The following is an 18455-nucleotide window of genomic DNA, read 5'->3' on the forward strand; positions in this document are numbered from 1 at the left end:
TTTGTCTGCAGGTTTTGCATCTGTTGTTCTAGCAGGTTCTAGTGCCGCTTTGAGTTGGTGCGTCCTGGTCTGTGGGGAGCTTGGTTCTGATGACGAGCTTGGAGAGGTTGGGGGCTTGTTTGAAAGCTTGAAGAGGGGATTCAGGAAAGTATGGGTTGTAGTTGTTTGATGATACTCTGTATGGGTTCCAGTGGGGGGTGATAGGTGACAACTAGGTGTGTGCAGTTGGAGGGGGTTTTATTTCTGTATTGAACCAGGTTCTCTCAGGGTATTCCATGATGTGATCTACTTCTTCTGGCCTTCAAACAACCTTCCAACCTCTCCAAGCTCATCAGCACAAGCATGGACTGAATAAAGACACTGGATTTAGGGCTTATTACAACAATCTATAACCCACTAACAACCCGCCTGCCCCCCCCAGCTACTTCCCACTCCCTCCCTTCCTTTCCTCCCTATGACTGGAAGGGTGTTAATGGGTCACTTCACTTTGAATGGTCCATTGAAATGTGCGTTAACTACTTATGCTAAACAATCTGTTCCACCTTGTATTTAACTGTGACACTCTGAAGCCAGGTCTAAACTACAGACCTGTATCGGTATAATTTCATCACTCAGGGGTAGACCTAAAACCCTGTGTAGACAGCGCTATGTCAGTAGCAGAGCTTCTCCCATCAACATAGTTACTGCTTCTCAGGAAGGTGGATTAACTACGCCAACAGGAGAAGCGCTTCCATTGGCATAGGAGCATCTTCACTGAAGCGCCACAGCGCAGATGCAGCACTGTACATGAAGAGAAGCCCTGAGTAAGTTTCCCATACCTGAAGAAGAGCTCTGTGTAAGCTCGAAAGCTTGTCTCTCTCACCAATAGGAAGCTGGTTTAATAAAAATATATACCGTATATACTCGTTCGTTATAAGCTGACCCCCCAAGATGGATAAGTAAAAATAGCAAAAACTGTATGACCCTTTCATAAGCCAACCCTATTTCAGGGGTTGGAAACCTTTGGTTCCCAGCCCGTCAGGGTAAGCCGCTGGCGGATCAGACGTTTTGTTTACCTGGAGCGTTCGCAGGCACGGAGCCCCTCAGCGAACCATGGCCACAAGGAGCTGAAGGGCTCCATGCCTGCAGACGCTCCAGGTAAACAAAACGACAATGTATTAGATATTCAATTCAGTGATTCCATAGAGTTTAAAATCATCAAATTTTGGTGTAGACCCATTTATAAGCCGATCCCCGCTCTTTGATGCGTCACTTTTTTACCAAAAATATTCAGCTTATGAACGAGTATATACAGCACATATAGTTGATTTGTCACAGTTCATAATTTAAAACTCACTGCAAAATACTAATAGTTATAACTGTAGTGACTCTTTATGAGACCTAATACTTGTTTTTTGGAGGTGGTGAGTTAAACCTGGGACTGTCATAAAAGTAGCAATATATTATAGTAAGCTATTTTACAAAGCAATATTATGGGTCAAAAGATCACTCAAGACAAAACCTTCTTGATTTAAGTTGATTACCCAGAAGATCTCTGCTGTGTTAAAACAAGATTTTGTTCTGAAGTCTGCTAAATCTTAAAATTCACTAATTTAAACGGAAATATTTAGAGAGAAAATGAGTTTTAAAAATACTCAGGGCAATTTAGATTTGGTGATAGCTTGCTCTTACTGCAGTGTAGGGAGCTAGACTAGATGATCCACCTGAGAGCTCTTCCAAACCAACTGAGTCTGGTTTAATTTATTCCTGTAATTATTTCTTTCTGTAGGACTGTTGGAGTCACGTAAATGCCAAAAAAGGAGTTCTGCCAAAACTATGGATAGTACTTCGAGAAGGCGGACGAGGTCTAGCTACTGTTATATATCCTAATCTCTTGCCATTGATTAGCAAGGTACCTCATGGCATTACAGAACCAAAGCTGGACTTTTACAGGACTTTTTTCAGCTCAATAATTCAAGGGTATGTGCCACAAATTCATGATATTAGATGAAATATTTATTATAATAATTATTTATGTTTGGAAACAAATTAAAAGAAGGTTACGTTACTTAAAGCATTTTAAAATATATAGATATCAGAAACTGAATTCTGTAAACTGTCTGCCTGTCTACTCCTTCCTGCTATGATCCCTTGTCCCTTTCTCTCTTCAAGACTGCACACAAAAAGCATAGGTTTAAAAAGTGGCACTATATTGGGTGCATTTAAAACTTTAGATTCAATTAAATAGTAGAGGCTGCATTTGTCTGTTGAGCCACAAATGTGTTTCATCCTTAATTGTATTTTTATGAATAAGTAAACTAGGCTAAAGAGCAGCATGCTTAAATGCCCACGTTTCTAGTTGTGATTTATGTAGAACTTGTTTTCCTGAATTTTTATTTTGAGGTCACTTATAGATTTTCTTATCCCTTTTTCCTCAAATGAACAGCACCTATGGTATTACATTAAAGCACTGTAATCAGATTGTAATCAAGGAACAATGACTATTTCTTTTTATGTCTCCTGATTTCCATGTCTTTAGGTTGTCAAATGAGCGAGCCATAGCTAGCCATTCAGAATGTTCTGCAATTATATCTGCATTTATGGAGTGTTTACGATTTGCCATGCTACAGAATTTAGGTGAAGAAGATGAACAAAAACAAATTCAGCAGATGCTTATATGTGATCAGGTATATATTATGAAAATATTTTAAAAGTTTTTGTTCTCAGTTTTGCAATTTCATAATTTTAACTTGAACAAAACTGTGAAACACTTCAATGCAAATTTATTCACAAATTAAAAAAAAATCCCAGAGAATTTAAGGAAAAATAACTTTAGCTGTGTTTTTATATCCTCCTGCCCATAAAACTTAACCCTCTGACAGAGTGCGGAATTATTGTATGAAACCTCAATGTCTTTAACAATAAAGTATAAATGTAATGGATAACGGTTTGTAAATGTTTAATAGAAGAGGTTGGGTGGGTTAGATGTTTTGCTAATTCTGTTTTCAGGATTGCTGTTAAATTGATATTTAATAGATGTTAAACACTTTGTTTTGCAGAGCTTTCTGAGATTGTCAGTATTAAAACTATTGTCCAGTTGTGTAAACATTTAGTTACTAAAACTTTCTTGCATTTCTGTTTGTAGTTAATTCCTCTCATTGAAGCTGTGCTTAAAGAGACGAGGTTACAAATTGGTCCATTGTTTTACCAAATAGCAGAAACACTGAGCTCCTGGGAGACAAAGACAGAAATCTTAAATGATGATGGCACAGCTGAAACTTTCCGGAGACTCTTGTCGAATTTCTGGGACAGTCTCTCAAAAATGTATGTACTCCATGTTGATGCAGCAGATGCTGATGAGAAATCTTTGGTTGCTATATCCTGTATGCTACAAATTCTGCAGAGCCCCGAGAGCTCTATGAAACCAAGCAAAAGAAGAACCATAAAGATCAGATTTACAGATGAGAATGAATCTGAAATAAACACAGAGAATGGGAAGCCTGCTGAAGTGACAAATAATGGTGAATCTGAAATACTGACTGATCCACCACATATTTTGTTTCGAAGGAAAGAACCTTTAGAAGATTTAGTCTGTAGCCTTGCTGAACTGAGTATTGTGTATATCAGTGAACAGAAGTCTGATCGGCACTTAAAGTTTCTCTCTGCTCTGCTCAACTCCTTCCCTTCTAGCAGAGTTTTTCAAGTGCTGTTAGAGCAGGAAAATGGTATGAGTGCTGCTCAGATTGAATCCCAGGAAGATGTAAAACTTCAGCATGAAAATCCATCAGTACGGTTTTTGCATCAGAATTTAATAGCTTGGTTGAAAGAAGACTGGAGGAAAGAGACAGATTTTCTGGTTGATATTTTGTATAGTGTCCTTAGGTGTTGTAACAATAATACAGAGCGAAAAAATATTCTTGATGACTTAACTAAGGTAAGGCTTTCTTTTTTACTTCGCAAATAGAACAATTTATATAATGACTATCCTGATTTGTGGGCTACAACTGGCAGTGGGAATAATAGTTATTTTGGATCTGGAAAATGTATTCTGACTCAGAATAATTAACATATTTGTTTTGGATAAATATGACAAAGAGAAGATGGAATTAAGAGAGTTTGGAATTAGAATGCTAGGAAAGGTGTTATGACATTAATATGTTTATCCCTTTCACTTGACGTAAATATACTGTACTGAAAATAATGAATACATCTGAAGATTTTTGTTCCTAAATTGCCATCTTTTTTCTTCGTAAATATCATAAATATGATTTATAGTATTAACCTGTTCTCTTAACCACAGTTACGTCTACCCATTTTGATCTAGTTGACAGGAGAAACTTATAATTGCCCAATTTATGGCAACCTAATTTCTTTAATTGATTATTGGCTGCTAAATAATCATAATTACGAAAGTAACTTTTGCTCACTACTAAGGCTTGGCAACTTCTACACATCCTTTTCAGAAGTTAAAATTGGACAATAAATAGAGATTGCATTAAGCTTTCTTATCCTAATGGAATATATTTTATTAACTATATTTTTATTTATTTGTTTTTCCACTAGATGGATCTGAAATGGAGTATTTTCCTACAAGTAATTCAAAAGGTATCTTCTTTGGGAATTTTATTCTTATTTTGCATGCATACTTTTGGATACTTTCCAATCTTTAAGTGATAGGATTTCAGTTAGTTAAACTGGAGTAGACTACAAACTAGTCTGATTTTCACAGTTTGAAAATCTAGTAATAATTAAATCTGAAACAGTGCTGTTTTATTATAACTTAAATATAGCACCTCTCTCACAAACCCATGGTAGATAGCATTAGAAACTGAAGCATTTCTTCAGGGGTTCTCAAACTGGGGTCGCTGACAGCCCTGAGCCCCCATTAAATTAAATTATCCCCTTCCCCCTGTTTTTAATTTATATGGGAGGGGGGTCACACTCAGAAGCTTGCTGTGTGAAACGGGTCACCAATACAAAAAGTTTGAAAACCACTGATAGAGGCACTGCATTGCCTGTATTGTAAACTTCCATCTTCAGCATGTCTCATCTCTGATATAGAGGGGCTCCTTGTCCATTCATATATAGAAGTCTCATATGTGGTCAATTGGGTGGCATGTGTTATATAGATTTCCATTCCCCTGAGCCATTTATTCTCTATAAAACAGCATCACACTGTGCATATATACTTTAGAAAGCATGATGTGTAAATTCAACCACTATTTGGAAACCCCAGAAATACTGACTAATTAGGACCAAGTTATTTTACTTGATAGGCATTTGTATAGCATTTATCACCATATTATCTGAGCAACTCACAAACATTAATACATTCATTCTTGCAACATGCCTGTGAAGTAAAGTATTATTATCCCCATTTTTACAGATAGGGAACAGAAGCACAGAGGAATTTGTGTCTTGCCTGAAGTGATATGTGAAGTTGGTAGCAGAGCTGGGAACTGAACCCAGATCTCTTAATGCCCAGTATCAGTGTCATCCCTTCTCACTTATGGATGCCTCACACTTTAAAATTCCTTCCTGTTTTCTATTTTTTATTATTTATAATAATTGGCTCATCACCTAGCAGAATTTTTTCCCAGTATATAATTTGGCATTAGTTTCTGGAAAAACGCTGACATTATAACTTGGCATTAATGTATAGGAATGAAGTATTCTCTCTAAAGGCTAATACATACTAATCCTATTTCCTTAAAGTTAGTAACCTTGCAAAAATAGTTGTTTTCTTGTAATTCAGGCATGCTCAGACTCAGTGAAACATTCATTAGTCTCTGGGTGGCTGAAAGGCGACGTACTAGGGGAGAAGCTTGTAATACTAGCAGATGATCTGTGCTATAAGGGTTTGAAAACCACAACAACCTCATCGGAATTGTACTGTTCAGAAAGATGGACCCTCCTGAGCTTGGTATTATCACAACATGTTAAAAATGGTAGGTGAATTGCTACTTGGGGAGGAGGGGGAAAAGAACTTCTTGAGGTTTTTCACCATATCACATTTTGTAACATCGAGCTGCTTCTCTGTTTATATTTACCTGAGCTAGTATACTATGGCCTTTTAATTTCATTAAAACTAACCTGGAGTAGTGACTTGATATGCTTCATTTTCATGTACACCTCTACCCCGATATAACGCTACCTGATATAACACGAATTCGGATATAACGCGGTAAAGCAGTGCTCCGGGGGGGGCGGGGCGGGGCTGTGCATTCCGGCGGATCAAAGCAAGTTCGATATAACGTGGTTTCACCTATAACGCGGTAAGATTTTTTTGGCTCTCGAGGACAGCGTTATATAGGGGTAGAGGTGTACCTGTTAACAGGATTAGTGTTAATCTTCTTTCTTTTTAGATTTTTCAGTTCTCTAATTGTATAATTCTTTAATGCAAAGATTGGATTTACTAAATGATTTACTGCAGAATAGACCATACCGTCTGAAGTTTACTGTTCAAAAAGTAGTGTCAGATCAGAAGGGTTATGGATCCACATCTGAGCCCTCTGACCTCAGACAATAGAAGCAATTTATAAGTCCTAAGTCTGCTTATTTGGGGCACATACATTGAGAGATGTATGGTACACCTTTGTGAGTAACTACCTGTTCCAACTGTTGCTTCTCTTGTGTGGCAAGTGTAATATACACCTCGGTATTAATGAGTTTCGTATTCAGGTGTATTATCCAATTTTAAAGTCAATGTATTTATAATGCTATCATTTTGTTTAGCTTGCTAGTATTTATTAAAATGCTTGCCCTAATGTTCCGTAATTTATTTGAAGGCTGGGTTCTTTTTTGGTGCCCAAGAAGTGGTTCATAATTTCCCAAGAGATGCACCAGTAAGATGAATGCATACTGTAGAATAGATAGATCTTCATAATACTATTGTGTTTTGCTGCTGGGTCTCAGAGGAGGGTGCAGGAAACTTGCTTGCAGAAAAGTAGTCAGTCAGACTTGCCGGCTTAAAATTCCTAATGCAGTGCTCCAGGATTGAATGTTTGCCCTATCATGAGTCAGTGTCAGGCATTTCAGAGGATGGCTATGGAACTGGTGGTATTGCTGCACGTATACCATTCATTTTGTGCAAAGTGCTTGTGTAACAAACTACCAAGAATATGTTGGGTGTGTTCCATCAGGTGTTGATGATCTAGGACATCTTTGACTAGAGTGAAATGAATCAAGCTGTAGCACATACAAAATTAAAGCAGACTCTCCCCTTAATCTTGCTTTCAATATTAGTGAATCTGGAAAAACAGGCAGACACTGTTTATAGCATCTGATGGCTTCTGTAGGATCTTACTTGTCAAAGAGTAATCATAAAGTCTTTTTTTTTTTAAATAGAGTCCTTGATTGGTGACATTTATGTTGAAAGAATTATTGATAAACTTCAAGCAGCTCTTTCAAAAGCTAAGGATCTTTCTGAAGCTGGAAATACTGAACCATCAGTATCATTCATATGTGACGTAGCCTCTAACTTTTTCAGCTCAGTTAAAGGGTGCTTACTGATGCCATCTTCCGAAGACTTGTTGTTCACTATTTTCCAACTGTGTGCTCAGAGCCAGGATGCTACACACTTGTCAGGTAACCCAGTGCAGGAATTACTATAAACTAAAATCTGACTTTAGAACATTTATTTTTCTGATTTTATTTGCATATGTGTTTAATGTTGGTTTGTATTAAAAGTTGATCTTCAGGGCAATAGTAGAGAAAAGTCACCTCCAGAAATGTAAGGTTTTGTGCAAAAAACTCCACAACATATTACCCAAGTAATATCCACATAAAGCGGGATCAGTGTTTCTCAACTGGTCAGTTATAACTAGAGCTGTGTGCCGTTTTTCAGATGAATAGTTGCAGTTTCTGGTTGACCAAAACTATTCTCAAATTTATGTCTAATTTGCCAAATAGTTTCAACCAAATTGAAGAAGTTATAACATTTTGGTAATGTTGAAACATTTTGTTTTGATCTGAAAACTTTATTTAGACTTTCAGACATTTTGACAAAAGTGAAGGAAAGGATTCAGGAACAGGTGCTGATGGTGGTACTTCCCTTTTACACTGTGGCCCATTTGTCAGGGCACTCACTTAGGATACGGGAAACCTGGATTTAGTTCCCCCCTCTACCTGATGAGAAGGAGGGATCTGAGTCTCCCACATTGCAGGGGAGTGCCCAAGCTACTGGTCTATGGGATATTTTGATATGGGGCTTTCTCACTCTCTTCTCGTGAAGCTGTCCTACTTTTTTATAAATAATTAGTCATTAGAGCCAGAACTTGAACTTGGGTCTCCCTTCTCTCTGGTGAGTGCCCTAATCCCCAGGCTATAGAGTCATTTTTGCTTTCTTTTCCTAGTCCATGATGACAACAGATAGTCATAGAATGACTATGAATTGTTACTGAGAATGACAATGGATAGTCATTGGGCCAGGTTGCGTGTTGAAGGAGATGTTGCCTGTAGGACCCGTGCCTTATTTGTTGAAGAAATTGGAAGATGTGAAATAAATGAAGGAAGAGATTGCAGGAAAAGGAAGGAGGGTCTCATGGTTAAGGCAGTTGAATGCTGCCCTGGGGAATTGGAGTCTGTCCCTGCGTCTGCCACAGAGTTCCTGTGTGATGCTAATCAAATCGCATCATGACCACCTGTTTAAAAAAAAAAAAGGGAAAAAAGTTTGGTATAGCAGTGTGTTTTCATTTTCTGGATGCTTGATTTGAGACTACAGTATCTGATTTGCTGAGAACTAGGATCTGATTTGCTAAACTCTCACAGTTGCAACTGAAGTCAATGAGAGCTGTGCTTTGAACATTGCTGTATAATGCTTTGAACTCTGAAAAATCAGGTTTTATGCATCTCAAATTGGATACTCAAAATTAGTGAATACTTTTTACCTTAATCTCTCTGTGCTTTAGTTCCCCATCTGTAAAATGCTACACCCTTAATCTCACAGGGGTATTGTAAAAGTAAATTCATTAGTATTTGTGAAACACTCTGATAATATAGTAAAGAGCACCATAGTGAAGCCCATGAAGAAATTAATAATTCTGTTTTTTAGAACAGAGTTTGCATAGTGTGAAATAAATAAAGCCTGGGATCACATGTTGAACAACGAGGAGGAAATAAAATATTGAATCGTTGCTCATTAAGTGAGCACCTTCCATTCTGTGCACTGACTAAGGCTGGGGTCCTGTGGGAAAAAGTAGTATGTGATCATGAGGGACTTGAACTATCCAGACATCTGTTGGAAAAATAATATGGCAAAACACAAAACGTCCAATAAGTTCTTTGAGTGCTTTGGGGACAACTTTTTGTTTCAGAAAGTGGAGGAAGTAACCAGGTAGACAGCCTTTTTAGACTTGATTCTGACCAACAGAGAAGAATTGGTTAAGAATCTGAAGTTGGCTGCATAGGTCCTGGAACTAGGGGTGCGGGAGGTGCTGCAGCACCTTCTGGCTTGAAGTGGTTTCCATTATATACAGAGTTTTACAGTTTGGCTCTCAGCATCCGCACTATAAAAATTGTTCCAGCACCCCTGGTTGGATGGCAATTTGGGTGAAAGTGATCATGAAATGATAGATTTCATGGTCCTAGGGAAAGGAAGGAGTGAGAACTGCAGAATAAGAACAATGGACTTAAAAAAAGCAGACTTTAACAAAGTCAGAACTGGTAGGTAACATCCCATAGGAAGAAAATCTAAGGGATAAAGGAGTGCAGGAGAGCTGGCAGTTTCTCAAGGAGACCATATTAAACACACAACTGCCAACTATCCCAACAGGAAGAATAGGAAGTGGCCAATATGGCTGCATCAGGAGCTCTTTAGCAACCTGAAAATCAGAAAGAAATTCTACAAAAAGTGGAAATCTGGACAAATTGCTAAGAAGAAATACAGAAGAGTAGCATAAGCATGTAGGGACAAAATCAGAAAGGCTAAAGCACAAAGTGAGTTACACCTAGCAAGGGACGTAAGAGACACTAAGAAGAGGTTCTTCAAATGCACTGGGAGCTAGAGAAAGACAAAGGAAAGTGTGAGTGCGCCACTTAATGGGGAAACAGAGCTAATAACTGATGGTATCAAGAAGGCTGAGATGTCTAATACCTGTTTTGCTTCAGTCGTCACTAAAAAGGTTAGTGGTGACTAGATACTCCACACAATTAATATTAACAAGGGGGAAGGAACACAAAACAGGTATAAGAATATTTAGATAAGTGTATTCAAGTTGGCAGGGCCTGATGAAATGCAGGCTAGCGTATGTAAGGAACTAGCTGAAGCAATCTCAGAACCGTTAGCAATTAGCTTTGAGAACTCATGGAGGATGGGTGACATCCCAGAAGACTGGAGAAGGGCAAACCTACTGCCTGTCTTTAAAAGGGGCAACAAAGAGGACCCAGAGAATTATAGATGAGTCAGCCTAACTTCAATACCTGGAAAGATACTGGAACAAATTATTAAACATTCAGTTTGTAAGCACCTACAGGATAATAGAGCTATAAGGAATAGCCAGCCTGGATTTGTCAAGAACAAATAATGCCAAACCAACCTAATTTCCTTCTTTGACAAGATTACTGGCCTAGTGGATAGCGGGGAAGCAGTAGATGTTGTTTTTAATAAGGCTTTTGACATAGTCCCACATGACATTTTCATATGGTTTAGATGAAATTATTATAAAGTGAGTGCACAACTGGTTGAAAGACCGTACTCAGAGCGTATTTTATCAGGGCTTCGCTGTCAAACTGGGAAGGCGCATCTAGTGGTGTCCCGCAGGGGTCAATCCTGGGTCTATTCAATATTTTCATTAGTGACTTGGATAATGGAGTGGAGAGTATGCTTATAAAATTTGCAGATGACACCAAGCTGGGAGGTGTTGCAAGCACTTTGGAGGACAGGATTAGAATTCAAAAAAAACCTTGGCAACTTGGAGATGAAATAAGATGAAATCCAATAAAGATAAGTGCGAAGTGCTTTTCTGAAGAAGGAAAAATGAAATGCACAGCTGCAAAATGGGGAATAACTGGATAAGTGTTGGATCTGGAGGTTCTAGACGATCACAGACTGAATGAGAGTCAACAATGTGCTACAGCTGCAAAAAAATACTAATACCATTCTGGGGTTTATTAACAGCAGTGTTGTATGTAAGACACGGGAGGTAATTTTCCTGCTCTACTCGACACTGGCGAGGCCTCATCTGGAGTACTGTGTCCAGTTCTGGGAGCTATGCTTTAGGAAAGACATGGATGAATTGGAGAGAGCTTGGAAGAGAGCAACAAAAATGATAAAAGATTTAGAAAACTTGACTTATGGAGATAAGTTTTTTAAAAACTGGGCATGTTTAGTCTTGAAAAAAGAAGACTGAGAGGGGACCTGATAAGTCTTCAAATATGTTAAGGGCTGTTATAAAGAGGAAGAAGATCAGTTGTTCTCCATGTCCACTGAAGGTAAAACAAGAAATAATGGACTTAATCTACAGCAAGGGAGATTTAGGTTAGATATTAGGGAAAACTTTCCAACTCTGTAAGGGTAATTAAGCTCTGGAATAGGCTTCCAAGAGAGGTTGTGGAATTCCTGTTATACGAGGTTTTTAGGAACAGGTTGGACAAACACCTATCAGGGATGGTCTAGGTTTACTTGGCCCTGCCTCAGTGCAGAGAGCTGGACTTGATGGCCTCTTGAAGTCTCTTACATGGAATCATAGAAATGTAGGCCTGGAATTAAAAATGATATCATAATACATATGCACAAGTTGGCCAAATTAAGGTTGCTCGGGCATCCTTAATTCTGGCATTTCCTAACAACTTTTGTATGCTTGACTTTTCAAGGTGTGTGTGATAATTATATACATATTTTGCTTACTTTTATAGTAAATGTAAGAGGGTCCTGCAAATTTTTGACTTCAAATAATTGGTTACCAACCTAAAAAGTTTGAGAAACACTACTTCACATGTTAACAGAACAGTGATGTAGTGAATGTGCCCACCATTATGCAGTATGTAATTTGGCAGTTAATGTTTTAACTACCTTATTTTTTGTGTTTAGATTTACTTGTCAATAAACTAAAGCACACTTGGTTGTCTGGCCTAAATTCGCTTGTGCATCAGGTTGGCTATATGCAGAAACAGAGCACCTTCTTGCATAAATCTGCATTGTGGGTCAAGAATCAAATTCAGTCTTCCTCTTTGGATGTTAAAAGGTAACTATGTTTACTGCGTATCTGTTTGTTTCGGGATATTAAAATATGAAATAATCAATTCAAAACTAATGCTTTAACAGCATCAGCCTATACTTAAGTCCTAAATAATTAAAATGTTTATTATTCTGTCTGTGAGGTAACAGCATGAACTAAAATGCAAAGTGAAAAGCCATTGATGTGGCCTGGTACTGATGTGAAATGTCGTGTCTTGTTGTCACATGATTGTGCTTAATTTCTCAGGAAGAATTTTTTCTCCCACATTTTCAGCCTTCAGGTTTTGATCTCTGCAGTTAATGATTTGCTGACTAAGCTACTGGAAGCTGGGGAACTGTCTGGTTGTCTTCTGGGAACTTATTTTGGATGTATTACTCCAAACAACTCTGAATGGGAAAAGTTGCGAGAATCTCTACCCATTGAGGTATGAAAATGACTGCAGTCTGAAAACTACTGCACAATGAAATAGCTGATGTATCTACAACCTGGGCTGCTTTTTCTGTAATCTTTCCTGCTTAATCTCTGGAGCACTGTGGTGGGAAATGATGTGAAGTGTGCCTCTCCTTCTATTGCCTGTCTAGTTCCCACCCCCTGTGAGGTCCAGGAGCTCAATGCTGCATGGTGCTATGCTACTCTGGCCATGATCCAGCACACTTATGCACATGCTTATCTCTAAGCATAGGAATAGTCCCATTGAAGTCAGTGAATACTTACAGTTAAGCACATGTTAAGTGCTGAGCTGGATCAAGGCCAAAGAGCTCAGAAGCTTGTAGGATCAAGGTCCAGATGAGAAAGCAGTGGAGGTGGATGAGTCCCTTTCCATATTGGAGGGGAAGGTAAGGGTATGTGCATGCATCTACAGGGCCATACATGCACAGAACATTTAGGCTGATGTATCCCTAATGATGCTATACAAAATCTGTAAATATAAAAACTCCCCTCTTTTTGGATTCTACATAAAATACTGTTTAAAGGACAGTGTCAACTTGCTTTATTTTGCAATTTACTGGGTTAAAAAATGCAGTTTCTGATAGTGACCTCTTAAAAGTCAATCTTGTTTAAAAATAATCCTTTTATAAGGCTTGTATTGTTCCTCTGCAGCTGTTTATAGTCTTTTCAACTGATTTAGGGATACAGAGAGAAAACAGTAAAACTGACTGTCCTCAAAGTGCTGTCAAATAGGCAGAGTAAACTGAAAAAATCTATTTTTCCTTAACTACTGTCAGGGTATAATACTCATCGTATTACTTGCAACTATACTGTGTATACAATTTTCAGACATAAATGCAAGTTTGAAGTTACAAGTGTCTCTTTAATTTGGTTGGCAATATGATTGAAATTAGACAGAAAAGGATTTTAAATTTAAATTAGGAATCCCCCACCGATAACCTGGCTACAGCAATTAGACCTATGTTGGGAATAGTTCTCCAGTTATGATACCTTTACTGGCTATTTGTTATAAACACTTGGGAATCTCAATGTGGGAACTTTAAGTGACATTGTAAGTAATTTTGAATTTGAAAAGTTACACAAATGCCTGAGCCTTTGTATTATTCTGTAAAAATTACACGTAATTGTGGACAGCTCCTTTCTTGTGTTTGTTACAGTGGTTACACAAACCTCTTGTGGAAGGAAGACTGAGTGTGAACTGTGAGCACTCAGGAACAGAGGTTAAGCTATGCAAAACAACTAAACTTCCAAACCATCTGTGCACTGCAGCATTGTTAAGTAAAATGGCACTACTTATACAGGAACATGAGGTGGTGTTTGAAAACCACGATGCAGAAAGGAAGAAAATTGAGAATATAAGTAAGTAAGAATGGTAAAACTAAAGAGCAGTTGATTTTATATTGTAGTTGTGAACCAAATTGTATTAATTGGTGGAAGCAATTATTAATAAAAGGTTTGGAATATAGCTGACATTCTTTTACAGTTGTTGTTCTGATCCTGCTTTAAGTGCACAAGTATCTTTTAGTGTGGTGTTTATATATCTAGAACCCTTCTGGCCTTTCATTTTTTGCTTGTATTCATACTCTCTCAACTAACCTCTTAGCATACACTGAGGTAAAAATAGTTGTTCTTAAATACCGGCTATCCCAAAACACTGCCTGCTGCATGGTGAGCATACATGCAATGTAACCAGGCGTATTGGTACATACTTGAGTGTTAAGCATGAGATTGGAGACGTTATTGCAACCATTTTTCTTATCCTCATCACTCCATCCGTACCTCCCTCTCGTTCGGTCGCTTTTACTTGTGAAGTGGCTTAATTATTTTCATGTTTTTAAATCAGATCTGACCATTAACATTATGCATTTTATGAAGTAGTGATGCCACTCCATGTTCTTCTTCTGTTGCTATTGAAGAGGAATGTAACTTCTCAGTGTGGTCCTTCATAAGAGGATGAAGAAGAAACAAACACACAGTAATTTAAGAACTGGTTTCTAACTTCAGACTGGGGTTATTATCTGAAATTCGGTCTTGACTGCCTAGTTTAGGAGCAGCAGTCAGGAAAATTAGAGCCAAGAAGAGGAAGAAAATATGAAGGTGTAGGAGAGGAGTCACTAACTAGAGTCCTTTCCATGCTTTTTTGTTTGTTTTTTTTTCTTCTCATTTTAATAGTGCCTAAGCATCTAGAATGGCTTAAATTAATCGTGGATTATTACCTATTGTTAACCCCAAAGTACATTAAGTGTTGGTGCCAGGAGTCCAGCTCATTCCTCTCAGCACCTAAGTCATGTGCGAATGTTGGCTTTTTTTGTGTTGTTACCAAGATACATGGAAATGTAAGCGGAGGCTCACCGCATACACCATGCTTATATTAAAACCGATACTTTTGTTTGTTTGATTAGTTGCAGAACTGCTATACTCTTTGCAGTGGATTGAAGAACTTGATGATCCTCCTTGTCTCCTCCTTGAATTTCTCAACATGCTTCAAGTAATCAGTATTACATATGAGGACTTAAGTGCATTTGGTAATACAACCAACCTTCTGCAAATATTATTTAGCAGGTAGGTACAGATTTAGAAAATACTTGATGAAATATAACATTCCTGACTTATTCTGGCTTTGGCATTTGCACTATAGAGATTATTACTTTTACTGATATGATCTATTACAGAGATCGCTTTTACTGGTGTGATTTCATTCTGACTTCTTTCGTTAAGGTCTTTTCCTTGATATGTTCACATATGTAGGGTGTGTGTGTATGTGTACAATCTACATGTAAATTAAATAGTTCTTTTTTTCCTTTTTCTTCTGTAGATCAAAAGAGTGTGGAAGACTTTGGGCCTTAGCCATGGTTAGAGTGATCCATACAAAGAATATTGCATCCAGTGAAATAAAACAACTATATAAGATGACAGAAGGGTATTCTAATACTACAATTCATAATTCCTTGTAGTTGTGAGTGAATGTTGTTGATACTGCGTTGCTACTGGTTCTGATGAATGAAATGTAGGATGGGTACTGTTTATCATTTATATATGCAGTGTAAAATAAATGCAATTTACAGTATATAAATGGCTTGAAAGAAGCAGAATATGAAATAATCCTTCTTTGATCCATGATCCCTAGGAGCCAATTTACATTTTCCTATAATAAAACTGATCTTTGTTTCCCCGTTTCATTCTTGGCATCTTGTTTAAATGAACAGGTTTTTCCCATTAACAGAAGGCAACTTACATACAGTTCAGAGCCTGTCTCCATTTTTACCCGAAGAAGAAAAGGAAGAACTAGTTATCCAGTGTACTGCTAAACTTATGACATGCATGCAAACCGAGCTCGTCAGTACTGATGGTCAGTAACATAACTATACACTCTTCAGCCAGTTTGGTTTATTAATTTAAGATGGGACGAATTTGTAATTAATTTATTCGTAGTAATGCTTCATAGACTATTGATAAGGCAACTGTTTACTACAAACAAATTGTTGTTAATGGAATGAAAATGCATTATCTTCAATTGTCAGCATATTATGTCTTGATTACATGTTGTACCAACAGTTTTATAAACTATTAAGGACTGTTCTCATATATATATAACGAAGTATTACCCACGTGGCCCATCCAGAATGGGAAACAAATGACCCATGTCCAGATTTTTTGGTATTTAGGCATAGCACTGCTCAGTGTTGCAGTATGAATTAATGTGATTTAGACTCCTAAGTGCCCTATGTCGCTTTTGAAAAGGTGTAACTTTCTGAAAAATTACCCTTTCGAGCCTAAACTTTTTATAGTTGGTTTCTGCCCAAAGAAGAATTGTGTGGGAAAGTATAAGCAAAATCCTTTCAGGTGTTTGAGTATGGTGTAGTTAAAATAAAAAACAAAACACTCTTCCTCCCTCTTCTTCCTTGTTTTCATTCATTTTTGGCCATGCTCTTATTGACCAAGCTACCTAAAAACTTGACACTTGTCATGTCACTGTTCCTCAGTGAGGAGTATATCTCTTGCTGAATTTGAAAATCTTAGCATTGTTAAAACAAATTCATGACCATTTGGGCAAAACTGTGTTGTATCTTCAGGTGAGCACTCGCAAATAGACATATTGTAAAGGCTTTGTAAGTGTGAATTTTTAAACACTGGGTAAGGGGGAACAGTTGATCAGAATCTTGAATTTTCCTGCCCCATCAGATTTTTTATTTTCTGCATAACTAGTGTGTATTTGACTATATTATCACTGGGTTATACATTCAGTTAACATTTTCTGGGCTCTCTGTCTTTGCTTCTGAGACTGCATTTGGGCCACCAGGGCCTGACCTGGGAAATTTTAAGTAGATAACAGGGGAGTGGGTCCTCAGACTATTCCCTAGTTGTATAGGAGATCCCCATGTGTCTCTTCGGCACACTCCTCTGTGATTGAGGAGAATAGATTCCCAGTCAGCTCCGCTGGTCCACATGTCCCATTCTGCCCCATCCTATTTCTCCAAAGGGTCCTGGCCAAGGAATGTTTGCCCAGTTTCTAAACATTTGTCAAGGAACGAGTTTCCCATTGAGTCTGTACTCTACTCACTTCATGAAAGAGCTGGTAAAGTTCTTGTAAATACAGCACCAGATCTTGTGTGAGGTGTATGCTCCTTGACGTGCACATATAAATGGTGCAGTTAATGGAATGCTCACGTCATTGGTATGGTGCTTGTAAAAAATGTACCTATTCTCCAGAAGGTGTAGATGCATATTTTCTTCTTTCTTTTAAAATGGAAATTTAAATGGAAAAAAATACATTAATGCAGTAATAAGGGTTCACAGTTAACATAAGTGTCAAGTTTCTGCATGTTGCACATGTGTAATATTTTATTTTCCAAATTATCTCATTAAATATATAGTTTAACCCAGGGGTGGGCAAACTACGGCCTGCGGGCCGGATCCGTCCCACGAGCTGTTTTAAGCTGGCCTGCGAGCCACACCATGCCGCTTGGCCCCGCTCCGGCCGGAGCGCAGGGTCGGGGCTGCACCACGCGGCTCAGCCCTGCTCCGGCGCTCCAGCCGGGGCGCTGGGTCAGGGGCCATACCACGCAGCTCCTGGAAGCAGCTGCGTGGCCTGCTCCGGCTCTAGCAGGGTCGGGGGCTGCTCCACGCATAGGAGCCTGAGAAGGGACATGCCATTGCTTCCAGGAGCCGCTTGAGGTAACTGCTGCTCAGAGCCTGCACCCCTGAGCCTCTCCCCATGCCCCAACCCCCTACCCCAGCCCTGATTCCCCTCCCGCTCTTCAAACCCCTCAATCCCAGCCCGGAGCACCCTCCTGCACCCCAAACCTCTCATCCCCAGCCCACACCCCTACCCTAGCCCTGATCTCCCTCCTGCCCTCCGAACCCCTCGGTCCCAGCCCAGAGCACCCTCCTAAACCCCAACTCCTCATCCCCAGCCCCACCCCAGAGACCACACCCCCTCCCGCACCCCAACCCCAATTTTGTGAGCATTCATGGCCCACCATACAATTTCTATTCCCCGATGTGGCCCTTGGGCCAAAAAGTTTGCCCACCCTTGGTTTAACCTATTACTCTTTGTTTTGTGCTGCAAAGGATAAATGCGCTGTTGGAACCTGAGTTTGCATTTTTTAATCACTTTTATTATTAACTGTGTAAACTTATCCTAGCATTTAATTGTAATAGTGGATTAACTACCGAAAGAATAAGAGAAATCTAAATATTGTCCAGAATAAATTTTTGTATGTTTGTATATGTAAGATACAAACAAAAAGTAGTAATTGGATATGCACTTTTCCTTTCCTGTGCTGGCGTTGTCTTGTTAATAAATACATGAATATATTCAAGAGCATTCAACGTGTTATATGTGCTTTT

At 38.6% G+C, this 18455-nt stretch overlaps 1 protein-coding gene across 1 annotated transcript in view; it reads left to right on the forward strand.

Annotated features, from left to right (window-relative positions):
* The window catches only part of LOC113406615 (E3 ubiquitin-protein ligase listerin-like), a 41176-nt gene that overhangs the window by 11348 nt on the left and 11373 nt on the right, over positions 1-18455 (forward strand). The window contains exons 8-19 of the mRNA XM_026652304.1: positions 1769-1959; positions 2519-2666; positions 3125-3913; positions 4543-4584; positions 5735-5927; positions 7327-7566; positions 12008-12161; positions 12429-12579; positions 13763-13964; positions 15008-15167; positions 15421-15525; positions 15812-15954. Coding sequence (XP_026508089.1) covers positions 1769-1959; positions 2519-2666; positions 3125-3913; positions 4543-4584; positions 5735-5927; positions 7327-7566; positions 12008-12161; positions 12429-12579; positions 13763-13964; positions 15008-15167; positions 15421-15525; positions 15812-15954 — 2518 coding nt within the window. The remainder of the gene's footprint in view (positions 1-1768; positions 1960-2518; positions 2667-3124; positions 3914-4542; positions 4585-5734; positions 5928-7326; positions 7567-12007; positions 12162-12428; positions 12580-13762; positions 13965-15007; positions 15168-15420; positions 15526-15811; positions 15955-18455) is intronic.

This window comes from Terrapene carolina, unplaced genomic scaffold (assembly GCF_002925995.2).
Source record: "Terrapene carolina triunguis isolate 2854851 unplaced genomic scaffold, T_m_triunguis-2.0 Scaffold31, whole genome shotgun sequence".
Taxonomy (NCBI): Eukaryota; Metazoa; Chordata; order Testudines; family Emydidae; genus Terrapene; species Terrapene triunguis.